Consider the following 21,939-nt stretch of genomic DNA (forward strand, 5'->3'; position numbering starts at 1 on the left):
TCACGGTGTTCCATTACTAGTTAGTCTCCGTACCTGACCGCATGCGTAATTCATATCTCAAATTAATAATATCGATGAGAGATCCGCAAAACATGACCGATAACATTGTAACTAAACACATAAACGCCGAAATGAGAACTCCCATGATCCTTTGCGCCTTCATTTGAAAGAACAACAAAAGAACTCCGTTTCAGCTGATCACACTCTCATCACTCCACGCTTTAACATGGAAAAATAATGTACTGCTCACCGCATAAAGCTTATGATAAGCGTGAGATTCTGTTTTTCTGTCTTAACTCTGTGAGGAGAATGTTGATATAGGATTGCCTAGTTTGAGCATAGTCTGATATTTTTTAATACTGTCGGAATTTCTTTGGTTTTCACAGTAAAAGTAGTTACTCATTTCACTCAAGAACATCACAAAAGTCTGTGGGACAGATTGCTAGAAGAAGCAAAACTCAGAGATTTTTGAGATAACTTTGCATTACCTACTCACATGTTTGTGATCCCATACAGGAAGTGCAGTTTTATTAACACAGACGCCCTGTACTGACACAGGTCAGGGTCGTACTCCAAGTTGTCGCCGGGTTATGGCTTTCTAAAAAGTTACACATTGCTAAGCGGATGTTGGGATATGTTGTGGATGTCAGTATATTTTTTTTAAATTTATTTTAACAGTGCATCGGTTTTTTAGTAAGACCACTGTTTTAATTATTTGTGTGTGTGTCTAAATAAATGCCTTGGGTTTCAGGGATGAATCTACTAATCTGATTAATGTGTAATCAGGACTGGGTCATCCTCCGTTCTGTATGTAAATGAACAGCCCTACTGTTGAGGAGGATATACGGCTATTATTTAGCCATAGTATTTTAATTTAGGCACTGTGTTGTGTGCTTTATGCACCACAGGTGGGCTCGGATATTAGATTATTTACCTTTGTATTTTTATTTAGCCACTGTCTTGTGAGTTTGAACCTCTTTGATGTCCGTCTGGGAAAAAGCCCCCTTGTAAGGAGAGACAATGAGATCAGCTGATTTGAACGGATACCGTATACGTCATTATCACACGTCAGCGCAAACACGCACGGACACACGCACGCGCACACGCACCTCACATGCACGCGCAAGGCTTTTTTATCACCTAGGTGTGAAAAATCACACCTAGGTGTGAAAGGGCCACCACCTTATTACTACTAACATCAAACGATCTGAGCCTAAACGGAGGAATAATAACATATAAGAGACAATCGTACTGCGTATCCTCCATCACCGGGGCTTATCGGGTACAAAGGAATTAAATACACAAACCCATATAATTAATGTATCATTTATAGCGCTATAATCAGGGGTCACAGCGGGCCGGACCGAGTCCGTAAGTTGCGCTGCGGCACATAAACTGCTTAGCTAGCGCTACTGAAGAGGAGCGAGCATGAAGGGAGTAACGTGTGGCAGATAAATGCAACGTTTCTAAATGCTCAACAAATATCAGCAAACACACAAAGTGTGTGCAGTTTGTCACACAGTGTGTCTGCTAGCTAAAAGCAGAGGTGCTGTATTTCCAGGGAGAGCAAAGAGAGAGAAATTCACAGAAATTCAGGACAGGAGAGGAAGAAGAGAGGTTAGAATTAAAGGTAAGGACTGGAAAATAAACTGAAGTATGCTGACTTTGTGTTATTCAAAGATTGTATGAAAATGCCGCAGTTTAGTGTGTGATAAACAGGTTAGTTTGTTGTACTGTATTTACAGTAAAGCTCTGTGTTGGTGCACAGAGGCTGTGTTCATGGTCAGAGTTACAGGTTACATCAGTGCAGCAGAGATTAGTTTAAATCAAAGCTGATGCTGAGATTCATTCACTGAATCCAACATTTCTACAGCCTGTATGCTGTCAGTGTAGGGGATGGAGATCAGCTCAGATAGCTGTGAAATACTGGGTTACATCTTTGTGAGTTCAGTTCATCCACACAGAGCAGTAAACCTCAGAGCAGCAGCAGGTCAGCTGATTACAGCCTGCACACCAACATCATTTACTGCAGCTCACAATAGAAAGCTGTGATTCTTCTCCCCATGCAGAGCCACTACAGCTGATCTTAGGGTTCTTCCACCTTCTGAATCCCACTGTAACCCCTGAGTATCCTCATGTTGGAGTTTAGGTGGAGGCACAGTCACCCTCTGCTATGGAGGACACAGAGAACAGAGCTGTGTTTAAATTCCCTTTAAAAGTTTGTGGCCTACATAACAGATTCAAGCTGAGTACATTCATTAGAATTAAAATTTAGATTGGAATAACGTTTGTGTTCTCATGTATTATTTTATATTATTACAATAATATATAATAAGGTTCAGTTAGCTTTACACAAAAATAGCAGGTAGAAACATCCTCCAAAGAGCTACTTTTACTTTCTTACGTTGAGTAAATTGGGCTGGAGTGGTGGCCTAGGGGAGAAGAAGAGGGTTCATCACTGAGAGGACCCTGGTTCAAATCCTCGGGCTGGCATCACTGTGGTTCCCTGAGCAAGCCCACCCCCCCAGGTTGCTCCCCGGGTGCCCTTTGGCTGCCCCCTGCTCCATGCTGTGCTGTGTGTACTACATACTCCATGTGTGTGATGGGTTAAATGCAGAGAATTAATTTCAATGCATGTATATGTATGTGACAAATAAAGCTCTTTCTTCTTCTTCTTCAGAGCCTGTACTCTTTTACTTTTACTTAAGTAAAGAAGTTGAACCAGTACTTTGACTTTTACCAAAGTATTTTTAACACAAGTACTTGTACTTCTACTTAAGTACAGAATGTCAGTACTTTTGCCACCTCTGCCTATATATAATAAATGAATAACAGCAATACTGCTGTAGTCAAATTAATCTACAGATCTGTTCTGTACAACAAATCTAAGTGTACAAAAACAATAATGACAGTTATGCATTTATTTTACAATATTAACTGCATTATTGACATGACACTGATACTTCACTTTTAAATATTATATTAATACTCAGTACCACTGTGGTGATCTCCTTGGAAATTAAGGGAGAAGACGTCAGTATATTGACTGTCTGGTGTAGTGGCAGTGACCCATTCACTTTACTGGCTAAAGATCTCGGGTTCGATTCTAGGAGGAGACACAAACCCAGGCTCAGGGAGTAATCCTAGTGGGAGTCCCCACATCCAGATCAGGAAGGGAATCTCATGTAAAAACTGTGGCAATAAGGGAGGAGCCCAAAGTACCATCTACTGTAAGTAAAAAAGTCATTACTGTTATTATGACACCTGTTCTGCCCCTTTCTATCACTTACCAACTGCAAAACTGTGAAAAACAAATGAAATGAAAGAAACCAAGAAACTGCTCCTGAAAACTCTTATCATACTTGGTCAGTCCTATTTGCATCAAGTCAAGGTGGAGGAAAGCTAAACCACCCATTACCTTCCATAAAGATCTGACTTCCTGTACTAAACTTTAACCTTAAAGACTGCAAAATCTGACTGATGAAAATATTCATACCATTGCAGACCCTTCTTCTCTCCACTTTCTCTCTGATTATTTTAGTGACCTTATGGAGCCTGTCTTGTAATGTTGCATCTGCATTGGATGAATGAAAAAAAAAAAATCTGCTGTATGGATACAGAGAGTTATGACCATGACACATACAAAGCAAACTGAATTCCACGTAGTTTATTGGTTTGAATCACTATCCAGCGGATGGAGGCAAGATGACTACCAGGTACTGTGTGAGGCTGAGGAAATTCACTTTTGGTATCAAAGAAATTACAAACAGGCTGGCAAACACAACAGACAGTGTTGGGGTCACAACGTTAGGCTTTATTTGGATGTTACGTTTACAGATTTGGTTCATTTATGTGTAATTAACTACAGCATAAATGTGTGCGTGTGTGTGTGTGTGTGTGTGTGGGATTCTTTTGTGTGGGATTCGTGTGTGAAACATGTCTACATGTTTTTTATGCCCTGATCTAACTACAATTACAGCATAACATGAAGTAAAAAACATTTTCAGAACCAAACAGATGGCTTTGTCCTTGTTTTCCTACTTTAGCACCTTTAAAGTGAAAACTGACTTGATGAGAAAGGATTCTGTGTGTGTGTGTGTGTGTGTGTGTGTGTGTGTGTGTGTGTGTGTGTGTGTGTGTGTGTGTGTGCGAGACACAGAGAAAAACACTTGTTTCAGCAAACTAAAAAAAAAAAAAAATCAATGCAAAATAAAGCCTAAAGTTAGAGTGGTAAACATTCAGTAATCATATACGTCTCCTCTGGGAGGGTCTTTGGTTGGAAGTGCAGACTGTAGATCTGAAATAAAAAGAACTGCGATACAAATGATACTGCATGTCTTTGTGTGTGTGTGTGTGTGCGCGCTTGTATGTGTGTGTTCGTCCTGCGTAGACTGTTTTGCTTTTTGTAAATGAATTTTCACCCATAATGACAGGATAATTAACCCTCTCAGTGCCTTACATCCAGTAATGATAATGACCACAGAGGTGTGATTGGGGCCTGTGAGGGTGTGTTTACATGTACGCTGAAGGAGCTGCTCCTTCTTTCCTCCCAATGAACTCTTGCTCTAGCTTTACAGTTCCTCACTAGCATATCCAGCGGATGAAGCGCTCAAAGAATGCGGCTTTGTTCAGCACGGTGTAATCGCTCCCTCGAAAGATGGCAGACGTGTCCCCGAGCGCCACCTTCTTTAGCACCTCTTCATCGGTGTCGCTCCCCATGGCGATCACCGTGGGAACGCCTTCCGCTCTCTTCATGGCACTCACACCTTCATCCAGCTGCTCTCTGGCTGTGACACCGTCAGTGATGAACACGAAGGCCACCTCAGCGTTGCGGCGTGACAGGCGGCTGTTACCCTACAAATGCAACATGAAACAGAAATGGAGTGAAATATTTGAACATTTGTTTGTGATGTTACACACTACACAAGGCATTAGCTTGACAGTGACTTGGGTGGTAACTGGTCATCTTGAGAAGTTCAATAAAGAGTATAGGTGGAAATGAAAATTATGCATTATGAGGGACGAGCATATTTACACTGACTAGGCCACAAGCTGTCTGCTAGGTGTCACCTGAACCAGCTGAAGTTGGTGATCTGGACTTCTCAAAATGTGTTTGTGGTCTTGGTGCCTTTCGGAGCATTTTTAACAAAAAAAAAAAAAAATATGCCCTGAATATGGAAATCAGTAAATTGTGTGTATTTGTTATACCTTAAACACCAGATTGTTGACAGCATAGATGATAGCGCTGCCCAGAGCAGAGGAGGAATCCATGTAGGTGACACCTGCTAGTGAATCGGAGATCACTGTGAGGTTATGCGTCAGTAGGAACTCCACTCTCTGCTCCGAAGGGCTGCCGTACTGCAGCAAAGCCAAGCGGGCATTCTTCTCGTCATTCTCGCCACTGGCCAGGATGAGGCGGCGAGCCACATTCTCAATGAACTCTTTGGCCCTGCGGTGGTTCTCCAGTCCCATCCTCTCAGAACCATCCAACAGGAACACCACATCCACCGGCCGCTGAACGCAGGCAGCCACAGCAGGATCTGGAACAGACACACGTACATACATAACAGGGTGTTCGGTGAGCTACAGCTGGAAAACAGATGCTCAAGAATCAAAGCCAGCAGAAAAAAAAAAAATACAATAACATGCTGTATTTCCATGCATGCCAGCCACAGTCCGGCTCTTTGATTTCTTCTGAACCTTCTAAGATCACGACTGGCCTCTTCAATAAACCACTGTTTTAGTTTGCTTGCTTAGTTTATTCTGTTTAGACAATTTAAAAACATGAATACATCCCATTTTAGAGTTAAAAAAAAAATAACAATGTGAGTAAAGTTCACATCAGCAAGTTGCAGTCACAGAGCTGACACAATAACATGACATTTGGTTGAAGCCACTCTGTGGTCATTTTCCTCCAGTCAAGCCACATGCAAAAAAACATGCACCAATCAAGGGCACAGCATACAATAGTTCCTTCATAGTCTGTGCCGATTCATTTAACCAAGCATGAGCATACACCATCCCCTGACTCATATACAGTATGCTGTGATATGTATAAAACCAGATATTTTCCACATGTAACAGCCTTTCACCATTATGATTCATTCACAGGGAAAAAAAAAAAAGTCAAGGCCGTAACCATGGATATGTGCAAAACAGCAAAAAAATGTCATCAGAGTGATTCAGCGAGCTCGTGATTCACAGTGGAAATGAGGTTCAATCAAAGAGCCACTGTAAAGGAGTAACAGGAACGGCTCTACAGACAAATTGGCCTCCAACAAACGCATGACATCCACTTTCCAATTCAATGGAAAATGTACTGGAAGAACAGATATGTTCATGTTACCAACAGACATACTTCTCTGAATGACTGTGTCACATATAGTTTAAATGCAGAAATGTTCTATATTCTGAGGCCAAAGAGCATCACAAATCCACATTTTGACTTTTGGCTAATCGTTAAAAGTCACTTCACAAAAAGGGTGCTCTGAAAGCTCACTAAAAGATCAGCTTCATATCATGCAATTCAGCCCAGGTGTATATTTCACCTGCAGAGTTTTTAAAAAATGCCCCCAGTTTCAATAAATTCTATTCTTTGTCCAGCAATAAGCTTATTAGTCAATGGCATCCATAATGGCGAGGTAGCATGGTTAGCATATTAGCATTAGCAAAGTCCTATAGCTTTCTCTGGGTCTTCCATAATGTTTCCATAGACATATTTGAAGGACTTGATGAACAGCTGGGTCCACTCCTGCCTGTCCACTCCTTGGGCGAGTTTGGCTCTCTGGGCTGTGTACGCCATTGTTGCCACACCAGTCCCATACTGTTGCTCAACACTCAGGCCGTTCAGCAGTCTGGTCACATCCTCCAAAGAGGTGGGGACCAATGAGGGGGTGCCATCCTCAGGCAGTAGCTTCCAGGGGTTTGGGGCTTGCCCCACAGAGATGCCCCTTCCTGCAACAAGTGGGCGGAATAACATTGTGGACGGGGTCCCACACACACGAGGCACCAACATGCCGGCGGTACACCGAGTTGCATGAAATTGTTAGATTGAGCCCAAAAAAATGTAATCGCACCAAAACAAAGGAGGTGTAACATTGCAACTACTGATCTCATGGTTTAGCCCAATGTGACTTAAATGTAGTTTAACGGGGCAGTATGCATAAAAAAAACTAACAAGTATTGTCAGAAGACAGATCTGTAGGTCAGAGTATTTATACCTGTTCTAAGCGGCCACCTTTGAATGTGGGTGCTTTCAATTCAAAGTGAGATGCAGGGTGATTCATATAAGTGGGTAAAAGTAGTTATGGCGTTGCCCTTCAATGTATACCCAGAATGGAAAAAGTTTGAATAAGTCAAAACAAAAATCGTGACAAGGACTTTATTTGAAGCATAGTGACCTTTAATAAAGCTGTCAACCCGGCCCGAATGCTAAAACAAGGACACTAAATTCTTACCTGATTTACAAGGCAGATCAGGGCAGACAATGAAAGGATCTAAAACAAAGGGAGAGAAAATGTCAGAGAAAAACCATGAAGAACAAGACAGATTAGTCCACTAGATACTGCACATAATGCATAGTTATGTGAGTTTACCTGGGCAGAGCACAGTCTCAATCTTGTCAATGAACTCCTCCGCCACTAGGTCTGCAAAGCGCCTCATGCCCATTACTTTACCATCCCTCTGGCAGGCGATGCTCTTCAGACTCTCATTCTCCTCGGTCTGCTCAAACATGTCTCCGATACCAATAGCACTCACATCAACACTGGGATCACTAAAACACAAACACAAGAACCGTGATGAACACAATCCACTTCACAAATCTCAATCTCAAAATACAGCCTCAGCAGCACCTGCAGAGGTAGGTGAGCAAATCCTCGTCATCTCTGGGGTCGAATCGTCCGTCGGTGATGACGACAACGGTGACGTTGGCTTTGGCTCTGCGGCTGTCTCTGATCAGGTTGTCGTAGGCGTACTTCAGAGCAGATGGAGTGAACGTGCCTCCTGCGATCCACTCTAAGCGCTTTACTGCATCCTGAACAGTGGAAGTGACAGTGTGATTCGCTGCAGTGCATAATGTGAGGTCCCCACTGAGCGCAGACCCAGAAGAAATGGTTTCTATTATTTTTACAAAACTTTTTCAGGATATCTGTCTACAGGCCTTGTTCTGGGGAAAAAATGATGGTAATATAAAGCGCTGAGGTTAAATTATAGACTCTAATGTCACCCACTGGTTTGTGGAAACCCTTTTAGTTGGTTGCCGCCTTGGTTTTTTTTTGAAACGCAACAAACAATGGGATGGAGCTCACTGAGAACCCAAGCATCGTACCTTGATTATGGTTACAAAAGTTAGAGTAACTTGCAGATCAGAAAGGCACCATGCCTTAATTATACCCTACTTTATTTTCAAGTAGTGTAACCATAAATTACAAAATGAAGACTATTAAATAAAACCTGAAACAAGCACGTGAATCATGAAGTCAATACTGAAGTGTTTATCAAAGCTACTACTCAAGTGAACTTCTATACAGTCAGATTTTTTTTTCCAACCTGATGAGTCGCCCCCTTCTGGCCATTAGAAAGAATGCAGTTTTAATGAACCACTGTCGACATCACTTTTCAGATCAAGGGGATGTTTCTATTTTTTTGAGTACAGATTATAGGTAAAAACTAACCATATTTAAGCTAACATTTAAACCTAAGGGAGTTGTGACGTTTACCAAATTTAAGCAGCAATCGCAATGAACAATAAATGCCTGCTTGGATTATATAGGACCCATTAATTCTATCACAGTCATCATTACAGGAGTTTTAGTAACATATCTAGCTGTTACTAGTGTGTTAAATTAAACAGGAAAATCTGCTAAGGTTACAGTGGAAGCAGAAAATAATCAAATATGAAATAAACAGCTAAATTCAACTAATTTTGATCCATTCCTTACACAGTATGGATGAAACCTCTGGGTCTGAAAGTGAAGCCGGTGAGAAGATGTCCTGCACTTTTTGCATTCTTTCTAATTCCCAGCAAGGGGCAACTCTTCTAAGTCTTGACTGTGTCTTAGAAAATCCCCCTACTTTTTATTTGATTTATAATCTCAGCAAACACGCTGTTGATTTTGTCAATTAAAGTTCTATTTAAGATAAAATAAATAAGAAGGCAGGCATGTTTGAGGGTGCGGTTTAATTGGCAGCTTGTTCCAATATTAACTCGCAGTGACCTTGAGTTCTCAGCCTGATCCATCCCTCATTTTGGACATGTTTCAAAAAACTGAGATGACAACGGGTAAAATGTAAAACTGAAGGCTTTAAAATGATAGTCCCCAAACCGATGAGTGACATCACAGTGGCTCCATCGATCTTTTATATACAGTCTATCATAATTTGATTGGTGAGTTCTGTTTTTTTTTTTTCCCCCAGATTTCTTTATAATAAGGGAAACATAATATAGGGCCAGATAAATGCTTTAGGGTGATAGATTCCATCTTCTGCACCTCAGACTCATCAGCACACTGATGTGCAGACATGTTCGTCAGTCACCACATCTGGTCAACCTTGTTAATTAAAAAAACAAACATCTGGACTGAAGAACAATCTTTGCTCTACTCTAAAAATAAACTCAAGTTATTAACACATATCTTTGTGTCTGTCTGTGCGTTAGTGAGACCTTAAAAGCAGGCAGTGAATCAATCTTGGGGTCGTTGAGCCGGATAGCTTGGAAGGTTCCATTGTGACTGTACTGAACCACTCCCACCCTAGTGCCTGGAAACAAGAGTGGCCGTGTTATGAAACGGTTTAATTGGGAGCCATCTTGTAAAGATTTTAATTGCACATCATGTATCAGATGGGCATATCTACCTGTGTCTGACTGAGGGTCTTTGGCAAATGATCCCAGTCTGTTGATGGTGTTGATGACAAAGTTCTTCTCCAGCGTGAAGTTGGTGAGACCGACTGACTCTGAGCTGTCGATAACGAACACGATGTCCAGCGGTCCGCAACGTTTCTCGCAGTCTGGAGTTCAAAACGCAGCAGACTGTAAGGATCCGACAGTCTAACAGAACAGTTTTATTTCATGGCAAACAAACTCACCACAGCAGCCGCACGTCTCTCTGATGTAGTTCATGACGTCGCAGTCCTGCAGGGAGAGACAGGAAACATTGTTACGTCATTATGTGTATGTGCTGACGTAATAAAAGTGCAGTTGGATGAAATATTCTCACAGTGAGGCCAGGATCTCCCTCAGGGCCAGGATCTCCCTGTAAAAAGAGAAAAAGGTCACATTATAACAGTGTTTGGCCACTCTGAATGCAGCTACAATGTGGATCTGACACTTTTTCTGTACTTACATCACGGCCAGGTTCTCCCTTTGGACCTCTTAGTCCAGGTTCACCCTGGGACCCTGGCTCACCCTGTTGGAAAAAAATGAATCACAAAGGTGCAGCTACTGTATATGCACAACCGTTTTTTTGACTGAGAGAGAAAACTGCAACTACACCCAATGTGTTACTTACTGGGTCTCCCGGAGTTCCTTTGTTTCCAGGGTCGCCCTTTTGACCACAGTCTCCTCTGGTGCCACGAGGTCCACGTTTACCCTTGTCTCCTCTTTCACCCTGCGTATTATTGAGGACAGTTTGTGTCAGCTAACTGGCCACTCCAGGCAGAACCTGTAAGCAGCGTTAATGCACTGATTCAAAGTTACCGGCTCTCCTCTCGATCCTGGATAGCTAAAGCCAGGTCTTCCAAGGTCTCCCTGAGTAGAGATAAAGCCAAGAGTCAAAAAACGGAACTGCAGCAACAGAAAACAGATCTAGGAAGATGGCTACCACAGGGATAAAACACAGGGAGTCTAACTTTTGGTCCAGGGTCTCCAGGCTCTCCTCTTGGTCCAGCATCACCAGGGTCACCCCTAGTACCCTAAAATACAGAGTCAAAGCAAGACTGGATTAAAATATGCATCTTTAAGGCACTTTTTAACAACAGTTCTCAAATGTAAGTTTTAACCCACAATTCTTCCTGGCTCCCCTGCTGGGCCTGGTGGTCCCCTGGGTCCTGGCAAGCCATTGTCACCCTGTTCAGAACAAAGAAAGGTAGACATGCAGCAGAATGGAGATTAAGGAGTTCAAGAGTGTACAGTGTTCTTATGACAGCAATTAATGTGATAAGACAGTTCAAATTACCTTTGTCCCTTTGTTTCCTATTTCACCAGGAAGTCCTCTCTGGCCCTCTGGCCCCATTTCACCCTGAAACACAGTAAAAGCACCCTTCAGCCTCCTGGTGGTGCAATAATGAAGCCCACCTGGAGAGAAATCATTTGAGGATGTGTAACATCTTCATCTAGGACAGTGAGACCAGACACAGTCCAGTCCTGGATGATTTTGTTAAATGGTGCAGTGAGTCCTGTCTTCATTATGTTGTATTCTGGTTGTCATTTTGTAGTCTGTACATGTGTATGTCAATGGATTGCTCACCTATTGTAGACCAAATCACCCTTCAGGTACAAGTAAATGAACCTGAACCTGATGTTTCCAATTTGTGCCAGTGTGTACATGAAGACCTACCTTCTCTCCCGCAGGGCCATCAGTCCCTGGCGCACCCTTTTGACCATAGTCTCCTCTTCTACCCTACAAAAACAAAGGCATTGAAGCTGTGAGGTCGCATAAAGACAAAGCATACAGGAGAACAACTGGTGGTAAATGAAACAGGTGTTCTTACTGGCTCGCCTTTGGGTCCTGGAAGTCCAGGGCTTCCCTAAAAACACAATGCAGAGATGAGCCACTTGAGGGAAGTGAATGAGTGTGTCTTTGTTATTTATGTGGCAATGCATCTTACGGCGTTTCCTTTCACTCCAGGAACACCAGGCGATCCAGGACTTCCTGTCTCTCCCTGCAGATGAAACACCCGAGTTTAGTCTCTTACCTCCAACACTTTGATCATTTTAACATGACTTCGAGGTTGCTATTCTATCTGTTCACTGGTACAGAGTTTACCTTTGGTCCACGCTCTCCAGGCGGGCCAGGTGGGCCAGATCTTCCAGGGCGCCCAGGATCTCCCTAGAGACAATTAAGAAGAATTTAACTACCTGTTGAATAAATGATAGATTGTTTTTTATACAGCAAGAGAGACTGTATACCTTCTCGCCATCTGATCCAGGGAGACCACGCTCCCCAACATCTCCAGGGTGACCATCGGGACCCTGCAAACCAGCAAAAATAGATCATAAATAGACCATAACATTGCCTGTATTAAAAGTGTTAAAGTGTAGTCAGTGACATACCCTGTCGCCTGGGTCCCCCTTGCAGCCTGGGGCACCAATTCTCCCAATTTTACCCTAAAAACAACAATATCTACATCACAAAAGCATCCCAACATCCAAAGCTGGAGCTTCACTTCAAAATGAGAGCATTTCAGTAATGACTGCTAGAGTTCTACCTTCTGGCCATCTGTCCCGTTACGTCCTGGGATGCCAGCAACCCCCTAATGACAACAAAGAGGAGACGATTACATGAGAAAAGCAAATCACCTTCCAGTATTAATGATAATTTAGAGATTCAGTTAGATAAGAAATTTGAAAATAAAACACTTACCCTTTTCCCCTGAGTTCCAATCTCTCCCTGTGGTCAAATAGAAAGTCAGCAGTCATTTTATGTACAATAATCCATGAACAGATTACAAACACAGATGCTGCTTTTGTTCATTTTAAAACATCTCAGTGGGTGAAATGAAAAAAAAAAAATCCAGAAGCCTCACCTTCTCGCCTTTTAGACCTGGTTCTCCCTACGGAGAAGAGGAAAAGAAGAGCATGTGTCATTATAAAGCCTAAAACAATATTAAGAGTTGTACTGCTGAGGATGACGGGCAGGCGAAAGCGTGGCTTCTTACTTTGACACCGGGCTGACCGATGGGACCCTCAATACCGGGATCTCCTGGGCGACCTCTTTCTCCCTTTTGTCCTGGATCTCCGTGGTCTCCTTTAGCTCCCTTGAGTCAATGAGTTCAAAAGAGAAAACATCTGTGAGGATCAAAATCACTCATGTGGAACTGCACACGTGTGTGTGTGTGTGTGTGTGTGTGTGTGTGTGTGTGTGTGTGTGTGTGTGTGTGTGTGTGTGTGTGTGTGTGTGTTAAACTCACTTTCTGTCCTCTGTGGCCCTTTGGACCAGGAGGCCCAGGAGTCTCCACACAGGACACTTTGTAACACTGCGGTGCACAAGACATGAGAGGAACAGTCAGTGAAGACCAAGGAAGGCAGCTCATACTGATCCTCATCTCATAATTTTTTTAATGATATGTCTAATTCTTAGTTGTGTCTTACCTCTGTATACGCCAGATGTTTCTGTGAAGACAAAAGAAACAAAATGTTAGCAGAAGACTCAACGGCTGTGACTGCGTGTGTTTATGTGTGTGTGTTCACAGGTTACCATTGTCTTGATGATGCGGTCAATAGTCGGGGTGTGTATGAAGACTTTGTCCTGACTGAAGTTCACAGCTCTATATTCGTTCCTGTAGAGCGACACTGGAGAGCTGGCGATCTCCCTCAGCCCAGTTTCTTCGATGTTATTTGATGCTGCCACAGCAAAGATATGGATGCCCTTATCACGAACCTCCTCTGCTGCCTCCTTAATATCCCCACATGGTTTTCCAGTCACGTGGCCATCAGTGATGACCACAGCAAATCGTGCCTTAGGGTCAAAGCGTGAGCTCAGCATCTCCCTAGCCGTGGCTTTGAGGGCGCAATCGATGTAGGTCCCTTTACCCAGATACTCGATGTTTCTCAGTTCCTGAACACAAAGAAATTCTCAGGTGTTATCGTGAAGAATGAGCTATCAAATTGGTGTATTGTTATGTTATTTGCATTGCTTTGAGCAGAAAAGTTAAAGGAGAAGACTGACGTCTCTCAATTTTTGTGGTTTTTCTTCACAGCTGAAAAACTGACCCAAAAAAAGTGCCATAAAGCACCAAAAAACTGCAGTTCCTGGGGTGGCCACTTGAGGCAGCTCCATAAGGAAGTCTGTCCCCATGGACTTCCATGTTTTAGTGCCCAGTTTATTAGTATTAAAACGCATATTAACAGCCTTATATGACAACTGTTCTCATTTTCTATTGAGTATTTACTCCTTCATGACAACTTACAGTGAGGAAATTCACAAGTTTGGATACAGGCAAGTTTAATAGTTTCTTAAAGTTTCTGTGTTTGTCTTTGTACCAAGTTAGCCTGACTGGCTACTGGACAGACACAAGAGTAGTGCCCAGCTTTCTGGCACAAAGTGAACAGGTGTTTTTGTGGTGTGTGTCACTCACACTGATGAATTTGTCCTTGGGTGCAATCTGACTGAAAACTTCTTGTGTCTGGGAGAAATGCAGTCCACCGATTTTCCAGGTGATCTGCACGACACCCCTGAGCTCTTCATCGTCCAAACGCTGCACAAACTCCTCGGTGAATCTCTACAACAAGAGGAAATCGCACATTACACAATGTGGCTGTAAGCTGACTGACGTTTGGAAATGTGGACTCCAATAAGAGGGACTGTTTTATGCATTTTAAGTGACAGAGTTGTGAATAAATGAGCAACCTTAATACTCGTCACCAACGCTCCAGGGGGCGACTCCTGCAGGGCGATAGTTTCTGATGTGTCTATGGTGAAGTACACGTCTATGGGACATTCAATTTTCTCTGGAAGGGGAAGAAACAAACAAAACATCTTTAAATTTTAATCTTAAATTACAGAGAATTTCAATCAGACAAATGTTCCATGTTGTGTCAGTGAAACTGTGGCTGCTCAGTTTCACAGTGCTCACTGCTGCAGTCTGTTTTCTGGGCGTGAGTCAGGGCTCCAAAGAGAAGACCGAGCACGATGACCTCTAACCCCAGCATCTTCCTCTTCTCCTGTCATGACACATTGAGGCACACTTTAGCCAACGGTGTGTTCATTTATTGCAGTCTGAAAGCTAATTTGGAGAGTGACTGCAGCAAAATACAGCAAAGACTGGCAGAATTCTGAAAGTACACGGACATGCATGGTATGATTTTTAAGCCAAAAAAAGAAATAAGGAGAGAATGAGTTTTAGACTAACCATCATTATAAAAACTCTTGTGGCATTTCACCGATTATCAAAATATGATTTTTCTCATCTAGCATGCTTTTCCCCCTAAAACTGAACCGCTTTCTTCATTTTCTGCACCTGGTATCAGTTTAAGTATCAAACAAACAGATGCGGGACTGGTGAACAAAATGGCTGTCATGCAGTTATGTATGAGGTTTGAAAGCATCACATGAGTCCAACATGGCTCTTTTTTTTCTTAAAGACAGAAGAGAAAACAACTAAAGCTAGGATATGTAATGACTGTGTGGTAGTAACTGTGTCACTGTAGAAAACATAACTCGCTGCCAAACTCCATGAAAGTTCACCGAGACCTCATTATCACAGCATGAAACCTCATGCTTACATGACTCGTGAACATGATCAGTCTGTGGATGCATCTGGGGACCAGAGGCCAGACCGCTGATTGAATAAAGAAAGTCACACATTTTTTTGTTTCAATTTAAATTCACAAGGTCTGATTCTACTGCCATAAAGAGGATTTCTCTGTCATATAAAACCAAAGCTGTCACACCTACAGCAGGTTACACCACTGAGGGAGGGGTGACATTATGGTCTCTGACAGCTTTGATAGGACAGGTCTCTGCCAGTCAAGTTGTCCTTACTCCATAACAAATTCGCAGTAAACGAGCTGACACACTGCATATGAGGCCTTGAGGGTGCTCATGTGGTCTGGGCAGAAGCAGCAGTAATGGTGTCCATCGTCCAACGTCCATTTAAACTAGGAAGTACAATCCAGCGCTAAATAATGCCTGCCACAGCACAGGAAACAAAAAATGCACTCACCACCAGAGCAAAACAAGAGAAAACAGCTTCCACCTGAGAAAAAAAATAACAATTTCCAAATTTTATTCTACAAAATTGCTGCTGCTGTTCTACCGGTGGACTTCATAACGGTGAAACAAAACTAATGAAACCACCAGCACCACTAAGTGAGTTTTCGTTTAGGCCTACATTAATTTTTAAGTTGGAACACCATCCAACTCCAACACTTTGTCAGCGACGCGCTCTGCTGTGGGTCCCTCTAGCGGACAAAGAGCTGTGAACTGCGGAGGAGTTCGCAGCCTCTGCAGATGTTCCCACTCCTCTCCCACTGCCGAGACCAGGAGAGAGTGGAGTTTCCCATAGAGTTTAATCTCTGCGCGGGTGAATATCGTGCAAAGCATTCAGAGAGAGCATAAATCCACAATCCCCTCTTTGATGTTTTTTTTTCTGTAAGCAAGCAGTTTGTGAATTCTCAGAGGAAGCAGCATGTTCAAGCTTAGTTTGCACAGCAGTTTGGATTGGACGAGAAAACAGCACCTTTTCACTTAATCGGTGTAAATTATAAGAGACAAAGAAAAGAAGAGGAACGGGAGAGCGAGACAGGCAGGTTCACGAGAGAGAGAGAGAGAGAGAGGGGGAAGACGGGCGAAAAGACTCTGTGCGTAAAAGCGCAGCTTACCCGAACTCTTTACAACTTTAGAACTTCGTAGCAGCTTTTCTGTCGATTATCTCCTCATCTCCACAGGGGGGAAAACCGAGAGAAAGAGTGATACAGGAGGAGACGGTGGGAAATAAAACCCTGGATGCGCGTTTACTTCCCGCAGAAGAACCGTCCGTTCGCCCTCCAGTCCCGGTCCAGCCCCAGCTACAAGCTCTTGAGCCCTCCTCCTCCTCCTCCTGTAAGCGCACCTCAGTGCGTGCAACTGTCCGCTTGGAGGCGCCGTGGCTTTGCAGGAACCCGCGTGTGCGCGTGTGCATGTAACAACGGCCAGTCGTGCCAACAGGTGATCGTTTGCCAAAAACCAATTGCCGATGTTTCTGTGTGTTTTTTATGCCTAATATCTTTGATTTGGTAAACAGGCTGCAGTCAGCATACCCTCGTGATTCTGCATTATCCATACTCTGTGTTCCACATTATAATCAATCTACTCCTTTTCGGACACTTAAAATATCTTTATAAAACTGTTATGTTACATTTGTTGCGATGTCTGCTGCCCCCCGTGACCAGATCTCTCTTAAAAAACGACATTTTGAATGTCAGTGAAACTTTTCACCTGGATAAATAAAGTGTGAATTACCTATTTTTATTTTTATTCTTCTTATTTATATATGTGTGTATATATGGTTGCAGGTACAAAATACATTTCACTGTGCATTGTACTGTGTATAACTGTGCATGTGACAAATAAACACTATCTTAAATCTTAATCTTAAAATCTTAAATCTTAAATCTTAAATAAAGAATATATAAAAGTCATTTTGCTAAAAACTTATTGGAGCTTCTGGGTTGTGACAGGAATCTTATTTCTGGCTCAAAACGACTTGATATCATTCATGAGAGATATGTTTGAGGTATGTTTAACAGATTATGGGTCAACAAGTCATGTACAACAGGCTAATATCAGAAATCTTTTTTTTTTTTTTTTTTTTTTGGAAAATACCGGAAATCACTTTTTGGTAGGACCCTGGTTATGTTACTGCCCAAGCACCACTAACCTAGAATGCCAAACCTCGTTTTTGTCTTAAACTGCACAGATGGTTTTTTAAAGTTTTTTTTTTTATCAACATCATTCAGCAGGACGCATGGTGCAGCCCTGGGGGAACTCTGAGCTTTCATGTCCTCGAGATATAGCATTTAGGAGGTATTCACAGATGATCTCAGACATGTGGTCGGTCAGAATGAAATAAAACAGGATAAAGAGCAGACCCCCCCCCCCCACACACACACACACGCACACACACACACACACACACACTCTCACCCCCACCATCCTCGCTTGTGTGCCTGGTGATCTGTTTGCAATTAGTAGGCAAAGTTCTGGAGTTTATACCCGGTGTAAACACAGGCAGCCTGTGCATGACTCTGCTGTTTATAAATTTCTATGCACTTAAGTGCACTATTTACCTATTTGTATGAATTTGTATGTGTTAACGTACTAGGAGTTCTCCTTTTTTTCAGGGGATTTACCCTGTCTGTACACATCTGCACAAACACTTAGATTTACAGTGTGAATGGAGAGCATGCTTTAGTTCATAGCATCACTGCAGATTATATTGTTGGAGCTGCCTTTGGAGTAAAGACTAACAGTGCCACTAATGTGTTATCCAGTGCAGAACACAGGAGGCAAATCAGGAACAGGGTTGTACATCTTTTACATGCCATGCCAACAATCTGGAAATGGAGAGGTCATGTGGATTAACTCAGTGTGGAAGATGCAAAAATAAATAAATCTGGAGTTCTATTTAGAAACCGTACCCCGAGGAGCAATACAATACACCTCGTCAGGCTTTAGACAGCTAAACGTACAGAAACATAAAGAATCAGTAAGAGGAAGTTTTTAAAGTAGTTCCTCCTGGTTTTTACTCTTAACTTTACCTCTGTTGTAGAGGTGGCTGGAGGTGAGACGGAAATCAGCATTTTGCCATCTGTGAAGATGAAAAGAAGTGCTGAGATAGAAAAGAGGCTGAGGAGGAGGAGGAGGAGGAGGAGAAGGCCAGCTGCTGACCAGAGTTATTACTGCGAAGCTCTTCTCTCTGTCTTGGCTAGGGAAGGGTTTTTCCTTAAAAAGAGAAGAGTTAAGCAGTGTGTGTGTGTGTGTGTGTGTGTGTGTGTGTGTGTGTGTGTGTGTGTGTGTGTGTAATGGAGAGAAGTTGCTGTGGAGGAGGGATGGGGTTGTTCTGGTCTCTCTTAAAACTGTGACTCATAGAATAGGAATGACCTTCCTCCCGAATAAGAGTAAACCAGTCTCTGCCTCTCTCTCTTTCTCACACACACACACGCGCACACACACACACACACACACGCACGCACGCATGCACACACTCATTTTTTCCCCCCTTTTTTTTCTTTGTCACATGCACTGAAAGAGTGAGTCTGAGGGGGATTTCTGGATAACCATGTCCAGAATTCTAGGGAACTATAATATTCAAACACTGCTGCAGCTTTTCTTTTCTCACAGTTCCACAGAAAAGTCCACAAAGGACAATTCATTTGTGCTATGTGCCTTCATGTGCATTTGCACATGTGCAAATGCACATGAAGGGCAACAGGAAAAAATAAAACTAAAAATATTAAGACAATATTAAGAGCAGTACAGTTAAAGAGCAGACAAACATTCATGCTGTCTGTAGCCACCACAGAACACACTAAGTTCAGCGTGTGTCAGAGTGTGATGCACTCTTTCAAGATGTTTTGCTGAGAAGTTCCTGATTTAGATATATATTCAAACAAATACCACGTTATTACATTTAAACATTACATAAGCTAACATTAACCCCCTTTTTGCTTCTATTGGCAGTCTTTCTCCTCATCCAGATGTGCTTTGAAACAGCTGGAAGTTGTTACCTCTGTGCATCTCTCTCTCTCTCTCTCTCTGTCACACACACACACACACACACACACATGCACACACACACTTCTTTTTCTTTCTCTTTCTTTAATTTCTAACACAGGGACTGAAGCAGTGTTTCAGTCTGAGGGGGGATTTTTGCATAACCATGTCCAGTATTCTAGAGAACTATAACATTCAAACAGTGCTGCACTTTGTTTTGGACATGTTATGCACATTAATCGTCACCCACATGTGTAAATCTTTGGTCTCTAGCAGTGAATTTCCTTGGTAAAAATCTGTTCTGAGGTCAGAGGCGAAGACTGCAGGGATAGATCCAATCTCTTCAGAAAACAGGAATTAAGGGGAAATTGCAGAAAAGCTGTGGAACAGCCAAAACTAATGCCTCAAGAACAGCCCCCACCACACAAGCACCCAGCCATATGCACACAAATCACCCAGATATAAGTGCATGCAAATATAAATTGTGCACAGAAACAAACAACTGGACATGCCCACAAACTTAAAAGAACATGCATGCGGGACAATGATCTGATAAGTGCAGTTTGGGCTCCAGTCATGTAAAAAAAATACTTGGGCACAGGAAGGGCTGTGCAGAGACACACACACACACACACACACACACACACACACACACACACACACACACACACAGAGTCAAAAGCTAAACGGTGGCACAAAAATCAGGATCACTGGAGGGAAAAAAGCCAGAGTTACTGAAATGAGGCAGTTTCACAGAAATTCTCCTGAAGTCTGACTGAGAAGGTTTAATTTAAAACATGTGTCTCTCATTGAGCAATAGAGAGGAAAACTTCACATTTGTGTATTTCTGGATATAGAGCGATGAAGAGTAGAACATTTGCAATGTATCATTACTATTCTCTGCTGGAAGGATTCTTCTGTTGTCCGTTTTCTACAGAGGTCAGCTGCAGCACAGCAAATTTCAAGCTTGTGTTTTGCTTGGGGCATCTTAACAGGCTGATACTTGCTGACATGATGGTTTGGACTATAAAAGGCATACAAGACTGTTGGCCTGTTGCACAGAGAGATGGAGCATTAAGTTTTGTATAAAGAACAAAATCTGGTTTTAAAAAATAAACCTAGCTGATTATTGTAACATTTTACTGACTATAATTACACCAGGCGACATGGTAACATTAGCAGTCAGACAATCAGCAGAGTACAACAGGCTGTAAAATCATGCCCACTCTTTCCTTATTGCCTATAATAAACCATTGTTTTATTGGGGAAAAAATTAAGTTGTTTGCCAAGAACAGGTAAAAAAGACACATATACAGCACAGTTTGCATGTTCTGCCCGTGTTTGTGTGAGTTTTCTCCAGGTGCTCTTGTTTCCTCCCACAGTCCAAAGGCATGCAGTTAGTGGGGTTAAGTTAGTTGGTGATTCTAAATTACCCATATGTGTGAATGTGAGTGAGTGTTGTTGTCTGTCTCCCTGTGTTGGGCCTGTGAAAGACTGGTGACCTGTGGATGGCAAACTGGAATGTCAGAACTATGTGGCCAGGTTTCTCTGACAACCTGCAGCAAGTAGACAACAATGGAAAAACAGACATCAGGGGTCATTCACAATTATCAACATTTTTAAAAGTGTACAAAGAATACTCTTTTTCAGACCCCCCCTCCCCAAAAGTGTACAAAAAATGTTGATTTATTTTAATGGCAATTAATTTCACCTGGTTCTTTGGTATTTTAATGTAATAGGAAGTATTAAACACACATCCTGGTTTTGCAAAAATGCTAGTAACACAAATAAACAGATATGCCTATATGTTAGAATTTATAGGTTGCAATAAACTGATTTGAATTTTAATTTGAATGTGTACTGGACTGCATACATACCGCCACATTGTACACAGTGGGAGTGGAGAAGTTTCTCATCTGTATAGCCGGTCTTGGGCCAAAAAGTGATTTCTGATATTTGCCAAAAAAAATAATTGCTGATATTTATACTGCTGTAAATGATCTGTTGACCTATAATCTGTCAAGCATATCTCAAACATCTCTCATAAATATAATTTCATTTTGAGTTATAAAGAACATTCCTGTCACGTGGTAGAAGCTGCAATCAGTTTTTGGCAACACCTGCCACCAGTGTTGCCAACTTAGCAAATTAGGCCAGAAACCTGAAATCCTCCACTGTCGCCGTGGTTTGCGTACATTCAGCGGTTGTAGTGCGTCCCTACATACACTATGGCACCACTGGGACCTCTCTTTTGCATCAAAAGAGACACGCCCCACCCAGCAGGTCCAACCTCAATTCGTCCTTTAGCGACTTCAAGTGGCTTTTGAGCCATTCGACAGCAAGTTTTTGTACACAAAAGTTGGCAAAAGTGCTGACCTCCAATCACCGCACAAATTTACAGGCCAGCATAGATGAAAACACACCAGGAACATGTAGAATGAATGCACATATCTTCTGAATAAAATCCTTCATTGCTTTCTGTGGTTTACTGCATTTCCATTTTTGATTTGGCTTTTTGGAGCAATAC

The 21,939-nt window shown here is 42.3% G+C and overlaps 1 protein-coding gene across 1 annotated transcript; it reads right to left on the reverse strand.

Moving 5' to 3' along the window:
* Positions 1–3,652: 3,652 nt before the first annotated feature.
* col6a2 (collagen, type VI, alpha 2) lies at positions 3,653–16,736 on the reverse strand. Its single transcript, XM_030751848.1, has 32 exons — positions 16,541–16,736; positions 14,794–14,881; positions 14,568–14,668; positions 14,296–14,439; positions 13,416–13,775; positions 13,310–13,330; positions 13,129–13,194; positions 12,877–12,975; positions 12,745–12,771; positions 12,582–12,608; positions 12,427–12,471; positions 12,272–12,325; positions 12,128–12,190; positions 11,985–12,047; positions 11,827–11,880; positions 11,710–11,745; positions 11,556–11,618; positions 11,175–11,237; positions 11,003–11,065; positions 10,849–10,911; positions 10,697–10,747; positions 10,509–10,607; positions 10,344–10,406; positions 10,218–10,253; positions 10,087–10,132; positions 9,856–10,008; positions 9,665–9,759; positions 7,854–8,035; positions 7,596–7,774; positions 7,458–7,496; positions 5,209–5,540; positions 3,653–4,854 (listed from the first exon to the last, which is right to left on the reverse strand). The coding sequence occupies exons 2-32, from the start codon at positions 14,867–14,869 to the stop codon at positions 4,585–4,587; spliced, it is 3,033 nt and encodes a 1,010-aa protein (XP_030607708.1). The 5' UTR covers positions 14,870–14,881; positions 16,541–16,736; the 3' UTR covers positions 3,653–4,584.
* Between the last annotated feature and the right edge of the window lie 5,203 nt (positions 16,737–21,939).

The sequence above is a fragment of the Archocentrus centrarchus genome, chromosome 17 (assembly GCF_007364275.1).
Source record: "Archocentrus centrarchus isolate MPI-CPG fArcCen1 chromosome 17, fArcCen1, whole genome shotgun sequence".
Lineage (NCBI taxonomy): Eukaryota > Metazoa > Chordata > Actinopteri > Cichliformes > Cichlidae > Archocentrus > Archocentrus centrarchus.

Bases quoted from the DNA above. Each gene is read 5' to 3' on its own strand.
- col6a2 (XM_030751848.1), bottom strand. From the start codon at position 14,869: ATGCTGGGGTTAGAGGTCATCGTGCTCGGTCTTCTCTTTGGAGCCCTG. The intron at 10,748-10,848 runs GTTAGACTCCCT...ATCTCTACTCAG, and splicing joins CTGGAGACCCTGGACCAAAA to GGAGACCTTGGAAGACCTGG. The intron at 9,760-9,855 runs GTAGATATGCCC...TCTTGTTTCCAG, and splicing joins AGACCCTCAGTCAGACACAG to GCACTAGGGTGGGAGTGGTT.